Source organism: Antrostomus carolinensis, unplaced genomic scaffold (genome assembly GCF_000700745.2).
Source record: "Antrostomus carolinensis isolate BGI_N321 unplaced genomic scaffold, ASM70074v2 scaffold36943, whole genome shotgun sequence".
Classification (NCBI taxonomy): Eukaryota; Metazoa; Chordata; class Aves; order Caprimulgiformes; family Caprimulgidae; genus Antrostomus; species Antrostomus carolinensis.
Window position 1 is genome coordinate 30,613 of NW_010306598.1, and position 10,543 is coordinate 41,155.

Below are 10,543 nucleotides of genomic sequence, written 5' to 3' on the forward strand. Positions count from 1 at the left end.
GCTGCTGTCTTGTCTCTGCACATTCTTCCAGCTAAGCTTAACATGTTGACACCCTGAAAGATTTGCCTTCCAGACAGATGGAAGATGAGTAATGTGAGTGGATACTCTGTGTCCGACGCATTGGAAAGAGTACAGGACAAACTGTGTGATGCCTTTGATGCAAATGAAGGGGAGGGAAACAAGGGTTTTTTGAGGAGAACGATGGAACAGAGAGATGTAAACAGATCCCCAGCGTGAGCAGTGAGCTCACGGTACAGAAGATGTGGACTGTGTGATGACCTAGTAGCCTATAGTAACGTTGACTTTAAGTTGTATTGACAGTCGTTCCGGGAGCTTTTTTTCTCCCGTTGGTGCTGTACTTAACCCCCTGCTCTGTAGCTTCCTCCTGTCTGTGAGTGATGACTGGTAATACTGGTCCAGCTTTAAAAACCAGGCTGCAGTGTAATCTGATGATTTCATAGTTGAGGAATTTGTGCTTCTATTTTCATGATTTGGTAGAACTCCCTGATGATTCCTGGCATGAGCAGTGTTGTGGGCCAGTAGCTCGTTATCAGTAGTAATACTTGGCACCTATAACTTTAAGTGTTCAGAGTGCTTAATTTAGATTTTGGAAGGTGTTTTTATAACACATACTCCCCACGCAGGGTGCGTGCCTGTGTGTATATGTCTGTATGTATAGATGGATGAGTAATGCAAAGTAATTGGTTCACCTGAATTGTTCCCTAACATTCTTCTGTGTTTTTTTTATAAAGGAAAGGGTATTGTGCCAAATAATGTAACCCGCAGGCCAAGCTTCGAAGGATCAAACGAATCTTTTCCATCCTACCATCAGATCAGTAACGCAGCCTATGAAGGGACAGGCTTTGGAGCAGAAGGTGCAAATATGCTTACTGAAGTTCCAAGGCCATACATGGACTATTTAATCTCTACTTCACCATCTACAGCTATGAATGCTCCTGTACAGCGACCCTCTGGGGTAGGCACTCACAGCACACCAACAAGTCATCAGCAGAAAACATACCCTGCAAATATTGAGTCTTCTGTGATTAATTACCCAGTGGCTAATCACAGCAGTCAAGCTTTGCAGCTGCAGGCGTCCCATGGCTCCAACAGCCAACATTACAGTAGGCCGCACATCATGGTGCAGGGGGAACCCATGGGTTATGGTGTTCAGCGAAGTCCATCCTTCCAAAACAAGATGCAGCAGGAGGGAGGATACACCAGTCTCCCAAATAAAGGGGCAGTTGTTCAGAATAATTCTGGTCATGCATTTCAGCAGGCACCGGCAAGCCTGTATATGTCACATTCTCATCACAAACAGACGAGTCCTTCTTCTCATCAAATGCATGTGATATCCAGAGGTCCAGCCTTTGCTAATGATTTTTCTGACAGTCCTCCACAAAATCTATTAACTCCGTCTAGAAATAGCCTAAACATGGACCTCTATGACCTGAATAATCCTCAAGTTCAGCAGTGGCAGGCGGCAACACCCTCACGCCGAGATTCCTTACAAAATCCAGGAATAGAAACATCTCCACGGCAACATGTATCCTTCAGACCTGATGCCACAGTGCCGAGCAGAACAAACTCCTTCAACAACCACCAGCAACAGCCACAAGTGACAGTGTCTATAAGACAGGTTCCTCCAGGAAAACCTGATCCTTCAATTACGTCTCCAAATACAATCACAGCAGTCACATCTGCTCATATTCTCCAGCCAGTGAAGAGCATGCGAGTGATGAGACCTGAGCCTCAGACTGCAGTGGGACCTTCCCATCCTGGCTGGTTACCTGCACAGGCACCGGCTGTGGATGGCTTGGAGATGATTGAGCAGCATGTGCCACCTGTTGGAGCAACTAATGCCTATCAACTAGATGTGGATTACGGTAACCAGGAGCTGCGGTGTCCACCACCACCGTATCCCAAGCATTTGTTGCTTCCTGGTAGCTCTGAGCAGTTTGATATCAACTGCTTATGCATGGGTGTAGAGCAGACCCTCCGTGTAGTCCCCAGTTCGACATGCAGTAAGGCTGAGGAGAACAGCGAGCGAAATGACAAAAGCAGCAAGAACACTAAAGCTGAAAAACCAAGCAAGGATAAAAAGCAGATTCAGACGTCTCCGGTGCCTGTGCGAAAAAGTGGCAAAGATGAAGAAAAGAGAGAATCCCGAATAAAGAGCTACTCACCTTTTGCCTTCAAGTTCTACATGGAACAACATGTAGAAAATGTCATAAAGACCTACCAGCAAAAAATTAACAGAAGATTGCAATTGGAGCAAGAAATGGCTAAAGTAATTGTCCTTGTTTTGTTATAATAAAAGGGGTCAATTTGATTATTACTATTTTCAGTCAGTCAAAAAATTTGTAAAGGCAGACTCCATTGGAAGTAGTCGGTATCCAACACCTCCCTATACCAGGCTGTTTTCCTTTAGAAGCCTGGATGCAGGTCTGGGAGGCTGCTTGAAAAACCTGAGATGCTAAATAATATATCTGCATACCAGTAAAATGAAGCAAAACTGCTCATAGTAGGAAAGTATTAGGTTTGCCTAGGCAAGAACTCAGAAGCCAGGTTTGATACCGAGATAACACTGGCAATACTTGGGCACCTCCTGCAAAACTCTGTAAAATGTTTTCTCTTTGCTCCAATTCTCCCTCCCTGTCCCATGATAGCCACTAATTCACCAAAGCCATGGTTCAGCTTGGCAGTATATTCACTGGGCCATATTTTCAGATGAATATGTAATATTTGACTGGAAGTTGTCTGCTGAACACATAAGTAATAGTATCATGGAAGTCATCATATCTTGCCCAGCTTGAACTGATGCTGGGATCCTTGCTGGAACTTATTCTAGAAGCATGTCTCAGGGAGGTGCACTTTTGAGCGCGAGCTTCTTTCATGCCTAACTGTAGCTGTCAAACCTAACCTGATTCACTGATAGGGCTGCTTAAAACAAAGCTGACAAGTTTTGTTTTTAATTTTTAAATGTGGAAGAGGTTTTTTTCCCAGGCATGACTAGAATATGACTAGTCTACTTTTGTATTTAAGGATAAATGCTAAGGAAAGCTATTATTATGCATAATGGATAATAATTAACTACCCCATCTTCCCAAGCACAGTCAATTTCCAAAGTCAATTAGTCTGATGCTCACATTGCTCCAGAAAACTCAGTGGTTCAGTGGTTGAGATTAAAATTAAACAAATATGCTTCTAAAATCTCTTGAAAGGTCGATATTTTAGTGAGTTAGTATTTTGTCCTCACTGCAAGTACAGATGGTGTTACATTGCTTGGATTTAGTGAATATTTTCCCGAGACTGATCTTTAGAGAAGTAAAACAGCAGCTAATTGCATTAGTTTGTTCTTCTCTTCTGACTCTTCAGCTTTCCCTCACTTCATAACTCAGAGATAATTCAGCTATAAACAAAAACAACTCCTTCCCCTGGCAACCTGGAATTTACACTATGAAATTTATTTACACTAAAATACACGATTGGCTATCTGAATATCACACTATTCTCAAATTAACCAAGAACACAACGCACTGATTATTTTACCTTAAAACAACAGACATTTCCTCTATTATGGATTGATATACTTGTCTTATGTTTTAAAAACAGTATTGCTTGGTTTCATTTGGCTGTTGCCTTCAGTCTGAAAATTCATCCTACCTGTTCTGCAAGTTTCTGCAGACCTCCTCCATCCTTTATTCATACAGATTTCATTTTTATACCATGGGGATCTCACTGCATAGTCTGGCTGCCCACATTCATCTTTAAAGATACAGACTACAGTTATGAAATTAAATCAATCTAAGCAGTGGCCCTGTGGGTGTGTGCTTGGGTGTCTAGCCTGCTAATCAGTCAGCTTCAACTCCCTCCTCCACATTGCCCCTTCCTACCAGGCATTAATCTTCCTCTGAGTGTTTCAGTTGATGCCACTTAATTATGGATTGTGGAAATGGGGTATGTAGAAAGAAAAAAGGGGGGCAGGCTGCAGAGGATGTTATCAGAGGATGAGTTGTCCTGGGGATCAGCCCCGGGGTTTCTGCTGGTGGAGGCCACCAGTGGCTCTCAGGAGGGGGACAGGCACAGAAGCTGGCAGAGTTGGCGTCATGCAGGCTCTGTCTTGAAGAGTAAGAAAAGTCTGGTTGGGTATTGCTGCTTCTGCCTTTCTCAGGAGGTCTCTCCCCACAGCCATGTGAAATGTTACTTGCAGTTACTTGGAGGCTATCTGGGGACAGGGTGGACAAGCCAGCTTTTTTACAGCTTAGGTGCAGACAGGAAATAATACATGTAGAGGAGAAATAGCACCAGAGTCTGGGCTGCAGCGGCTGGGGGGAGGCCAGAGCTGAGAGTTATATGCACAGATTTTGTGAGGGAAAAGGGAAAAATTAATAGAATAGCTGGTCAGGAGATCTACAAACTCTTCGTTCAGTCAAATGAGAAAGGCAGACCTATCTCAGATACGGCAAATTCAGGTGACAAGTTTAGGCACAGTGAATTTACTGGTATTTCAGAAATACTTCAACAGACAGACAAGAGAGTGTATCTCTCGTGAATACGTCTTTTCTGGTTCTTGGTTAATTTTTCTGGGAAATGCGTTTTGGGAATGCTAGTTTATTGTTCTCTTGCTATGAATGTAACAGTACTAGCTCTTGTGGTTTGCTTTCCTTTGTAAAGGCTGGCCTTTGTGAAGCAGAACAGGAGCAAATGAGGAAAATCCTCTACCAGAAGGAGTCCAACTACAACAGACTTAAGAGGGCTAAAATGGACAAATCTATGTTTGTGAAAATCAAGACTCTGGGTATCGGTGCGTTTGGAGAAGTGTGCCTGGCCTGCAAAGTGGATACTCATGCCCTGTATGCCATGAAGACTCTGCGGAAGAAAGATGTGCTGAACAGGAACCAGGTGGCTCACGTCAAAGCAGAGAGGGACATACTTGCTGAGGCAGACAATGAGTGGGTGGTTAAACTCTATTATTCCTTCCAAGATAAAGAAAACTTGTACTTTGTGATGGACTACATCCCTGGTGGGGATATGATGAGTCTACTGATTCGAATGGAGGTCTTTCCAGAGCGTCTGGCGAGATTTTATATTGCAGAGCTCACTTTGGCTATAGAGAGTGTGCACAAAATGGGATTTATTCATCGAGACATCAAGCCTGACAACATTCTGATAGACCTTGATGGGCATATCAAACTAACTGACTTCGGGCTGTGTACTGGATTCAGGTGGACTCACAATTCAAAATACTATCAGAAAGGTAGTGTTCTTAGGCTTTATTTGTGATGGTGTTGCATTATTTATTTTGAAGCAAACAGGGACCTCTTGGCAGAAATGCCAGCTCAGAAAACAGAGGTGTGTACACTGACAAAGGGTCAATAACAGTGTGTGTACACTGACAAAGGGTCAATAACAGTGTGATGCATTTGTGTCTCACTAACTCATTCAATTAAATTTTTTTTCCGGTCCTTTGTTTCCAATACTGTTTAAATCTCTATCAGTAATCTGGCTGACCACTGCAGTAGCAGCAGTTTTTCAGTTTATACATGTTCAGAGGGTCTCTTTTGGTGGTGAAGTAGTTTAATCACAGATTTAAATGCACCTCCTGTGTGTGCCATTGAGGGGTATTGGTGTCTGTTGACAAAAAGGTCATAAACAATTGGTGTGGCTAATCTAAATATATTCCATTGTTCTGTATCTCCCATGTGGGAGCAGCTTCCTTGCGCTGAGGCACAGATATTTTGCTCGTTATGGAAAACCAATTGTGAAGAGGAGGGCAGAAGGAAATACCTTGGGTTTAAAGTTTAAATGCTGTTCTTCAATGAGAGTAGAAGATGGCACAGGTAGCTCTAGATAAATACTTTTCTCTTTGTGTGTTGTGTTTTATGACCGTGAATGTAAACTTTCTCTCCCATTTGAAAGGGAGCCATATCAGACAAGACAGCATGGAGCCCAGTGATCTTTGGGATGATGTGTCCAACTGTAGATGTGGAGATAGGCTGAAGACATTGGAACAAAGAGCTAAGAAGCAGCATCAGAGATGTCTAGCCCACTCCTTAGTTGGAACTCCTAATTACATTGCTCCTGAAGTCCTGCTTCGTAAAGGTAGATAACCTGTAATTTTCTCCTGTGTAAGTGAACATCAGTGCTTTGAAATACACTTGTTTTTTTTTTTTCTTTCCCCTTACATAAGGTTGCTGCTGTGGAAGATTGTCATTCTGGAGGCCACAAACACTGAGCACAGATTAAGGAGCACAGATTTCTTTACATGCTCCACTGTTTAGTATCACACTGATGGTCATTATACTTTGTGTGTCTGTGTATGCCTACACTCTGAGGCCTTTGAATGAGACTGCTAATCACTGTGTCAGATGATGTCGGCAGTGGTATTTTTCAAGTATGAAGCAGATTATTTGTACTCATGGAGTACAACTATGACCGCTAGCAAGTTTACATAGACCAGTGAGGAGCCATCTGGTGGTTCTGAATCATTGATTCAGATGGGCCACTTAAATATGGATGATGTAAACTTGTGGAAACATGTTCTCCAGATTCCCAGCCACAATCTTGGGGATACCCAACAAAAAGTCTTCCCCAATTTACACTGGACACCCTGCATTCAAAAGCTCGGTTTGAGGAATTTAGACAGTACTTGGTGGCTGTCCATGTAGAACAGACATGGTCACTGTAGTAAGGAAATTAGATCACAGAATCACAGAATCGCCTAGATTGGAAAAGACCTTTAAGATCATCAAGTCCAATCATTAACCCAACACTGACAAGTCCCTGACTAAACCATGTCCCTGAGCACTATGTCTACATGACTCTTAAATATCTCCAGGGATGGGGACTCCACCACTGCCCTGGGCAACCCCTTCCAGTGTCTGAGAACCCTTTCAGGAAAGAAAGTCTTCCTAATACCCAATCTAAACTTCCCTTGGAGAAACTTGAGGCAATTTCTTCTCCTCCTGTCGCTTGTTACTTGTTTGAACAGACCAACCCCCATCTCTCTACACCCTCCTTTCAGGTAGAAAGTGATGAAGTCTCCCCTCAACCTCCTTTTCTCCAGGCTAAACAACCCCAGTCCTTTCAGCTGCTCCTCATAAGACTTGTGCTCTAGATGTTCAAAGTTGCCTGCAAGTCAGATCCTAAGCCTGATCTTTTTCAAGCTGAGAGATTTCACATTGGACTCTACGTCACCCGATGGCATTGAAATCGGTGTTTACATCCTCCATTCCTTTTTCAGACATCTCAAATGTATACCTTATCATGACAATTAAGTGATTGTAATTGTTCCTCTGATGGGAACTTGCCCAAAAAGTCATCTGTGGCTTTCTTCTGTATCTAGAGCCAGACTGTGTCTTTCGGCAGCTTTTCGAACTTGTGGTGTCACCTCCACTGAACCTGGGGGATGTCAGTCACAAAGCCTTTTTGATATTCTTTGAGGTCCAGTTTGAGCTGTGTAATGATGTAGTTGTGGGACAAGGCATGGAAAAAAATACTTCATTCTTTCTAATTATACGAGTTCACCACTCACTTCTGTTGAGAATTAAATTTATTCAGGAAAATTTCCAGACAACAGCATTAGATCTTTAGTGACAGCAGCAGAATTCAGGTCAGCAAGCAGAGCGACTTTGTGATGAAGATGGATTGGGAGTCCTTTGGTTTTGTGTCACAAATTGTTTGTCTGAGAAAATAAATCTGTGCTGTATGTTTTGATACTTAATTGCCAGTAGCTCTACACACTTTCTCTTTGGTTGGTGGAGGACAATCTTTTGACTTGCCTTTCAGGATACACTCAGCTCTGTGACTGGTGGAGTGTTGGTGTGATCCTCTTTGAGATGTTAGTGGGCCAGCCTCCTTTTCTGGCTCCTACACCTACAGAAACCCAACTGAAGGTAAGTTGAAGCAAAATTCCAATCTGTGGTAGCAGAATTTTAACCTTTTCCCTTCCCTTCTCCTCCATGCACGAACCTATCCTCTCTTGTTTTACTAGAGAAAGGAGCAGTGATTACAAAAGCCTGATTTTTAAATAGTTCTATGCAAGGACAAATCCTTTCCCAATCGGTGAATATCAGACTAGAACTGACTTGTCCGACTGCATAGGTAGTTATTGGTTTTATGAGTCTTCTCAGCACAAGTTCATCCATCTGAATTCCTTAGAGTGCCTATCAGATTTGAGTAAGCTGATATACCAGTGATAATTACAGTTGGCAATGTCAGTGTTTCAAAGTCATGCAGTGAGTATTTCTTTATTAGAAAGTATGTATCTCATGACTGCTTTTATTAGTTTACATTTTGGAGATGAAGTCATTCCTTGAAGTCCTGGGTAAACTGAATATGTTCTCAAATTGGACTATGGGAGCATTCAGGAATTTGCCTTTTTAATTTTTTTAATGGAATTGCTCCTTTTATCTACTATCTGACAATGTTTCTTGATTCATTAAAGTAATAATTAACAGCTGATGCAGTCGGGTTCTTGGACCTCTAAAATAACTATACAGACTGTGAGTTGACTAGTTACGTACGTGTGTACTTCTGTACAGTTAATGTTGACAGTCGGAAAGATTCTGTTCCCAGGATTAGAAGTTGTTTAATACCTTTCTTCCCTCCAGGTGATAAATTGGGAAAGCACACTGCACATTCCCTCACAGATCAAGCTAAGCCCTGAGGCAACTGATCTCATCACAAAGCTCTGCTGTGCTGCTGAGGACAGGCTTGGAAGAAATGGAGCAGATGATATTAAGGCTCATTCTTTCTTTCACTCCATGGACTTCTCTACCGATATCCGTAGGCAACCAGCTCCTTATGTTCCAAAGATCAGCCACCCAATGGACACTTCCAATTTTGATCCAGTTGAAGAGGAAAGTCCTTGGAACAATGCTAGTGGTGACAGCACCAGGACATGGGATCCACTGGCCTCTTCCAATAGCAAACACACAGAACATGCTTTTTACGAGTTCACTTTCCGAAGGTTCTTCGATGACAATGGGTATCCCTTCAGGTATCCCAAACCTTCTGGAATGGAAGTTGGCCAGTCTGAGAAATCTGATGTAGAAGACAAAGGTGTGGTGGATCAGACTGGAGCCTGTCAGCCTGTATATGTGTAAATTATTGTATAGAGAATTCCAGATAAGACTAATCTCCAATCCAGTAGGGCCTTTAACTGATCCTTTAGGAGCTGATCCTGCAGTACTTGTTCAGGTGTAACTTCAGCTGAGGCTGGAGTCATCCTGGGGAGTCAGAAGCTTGCAGGGCCGGGTCCTAAAAATGGCACTCTTGAAAGTTCAGGTCAGTTTTACTGTAAATAACTTTGGTGATAATTACACTTGAAATCCTGGTCTTCACCAAAACCTGCAAGGCCAGAAGTCTGTCATTTCTAGGCCTGTTTTTATTTGAGGTCAGCATCCCCCTACTCAGATTAACATTTACAGACTTCTGCAACTGTCAGCGTTATTTTTTAAATGAATAAAGAGCACTTATATTTTGTTTATAGCAGGGGTTTTTTTTCCTACTAAATTATAGGGATTAACTTTGACAAATCATGCTGCTGTTCTTCTTTTCTACATTTTTATTTTATCCATAGCACTTATTTCACATTTAGGAAGATGCATAAAGCTGAAGAACATGTGATGAAAGGTCTCTGTGCAATAATGTAAGAAAGAAAAAAAAAGGAAAAATGAAAAAAAAAAAGAAAACTGCTCTCTAATTTTCTAAATTTACTGATGCCATTGTATTCACACCGTGATTTTTGTTTATTATATGTATTTTCCACATTTCAAAATTGTGACATAACCTTAAAGCTGCTTTATTTCCTTCTGCTTATTGGAGTGTAATAGAAAGTGTGAGCAAGTGACAATTTGGGTGTGATTTCATTGTCTAGTGTGTGAAGAATGTTGCATGAGCAGTGTTTTTCTATTTGAAATGGCCTTTTCTTGCCATTCACAGGCAGGTCCTGTGGATCCATTTTTACTAAGGGTCTAAAATTAGACTATTTTAAAGCGTGTGTTGATAATGTATTGTGTGGGTGGTTTCCTCTTATGATTGTATCCAATATTAATTTTGTAACACAGATTGCAAAGGTGATAACTGAATAGCGTTTTTGTGGTCTGATGTAACAGGTCATTGTAGTAAACACGTATCATTGGCACACACGTTTCCCCACAAAGGATCGATGGCAAATTACAGAGCTGATTTGTGGCAGCCCTCTAGACCGGGCTTATTCACGTAGCAAGCAGCGCAGTGCCCGTTGTTAATACCAGCAGTAACGCAGAGCACCAGTACTGACAGGGGTAGCTCCATGTCCCGGACGCAGAACGTCTGTCGCTGTGCTCCTGTAACACACCGAGATCCAGGTGCCATGAGGCTGATGTTGGGCGCGTGCAGCTCCACGGACATCTGCGGAACCTGAAGGTACGTGGCTTTCCCAGACATCAGATCCCTGCACGTGACTGGCTGCGTATCTGTTTCGAATCCTGATGTTTTAGGCACTGACAACTGAAAATGTTGCCATTGTTCATAGGTCATTCTGTCCTGTCGTGTG

The 10,543-nt window shown here is 42.4% G+C and overlaps 1 protein-coding gene across 1 annotated transcript in view; it reads left to right on the plus strand.

The window, feature by feature from the left end:
* Positions 1 to 10,167, plus strand: part of LATS2 (large tumor suppressor kinase 2) — a 13,709-nt gene extending 3,542 nt beyond the window's left edge. The window contains exons 2-7 of the mRNA XM_029084318.1: positions 753 to 1,057; positions 1,088 to 2,290; positions 4,678 to 5,260; positions 5,923 to 6,105; positions 7,792 to 7,898; positions 8,616 to 10,167. Of these exons, the coding sequence (XP_028940151.1) occupies positions 753 to 1,057; positions 1,088 to 2,290; positions 4,678 to 5,260; positions 5,923 to 6,105; positions 7,792 to 7,898; positions 8,616 to 9,110 (2,876 nt within the window). The 3' untranslated portion in view covers positions 9,111 to 10,167. The remainder of the gene's footprint in view (positions 1 to 752; positions 1,058 to 1,087; positions 2,291 to 4,677; positions 5,261 to 5,922; positions 6,106 to 7,791; positions 7,899 to 8,615) is intronic.
* The last annotated feature ends 376 nt before the right edge of the window (positions 10,168 to 10,543 follow it).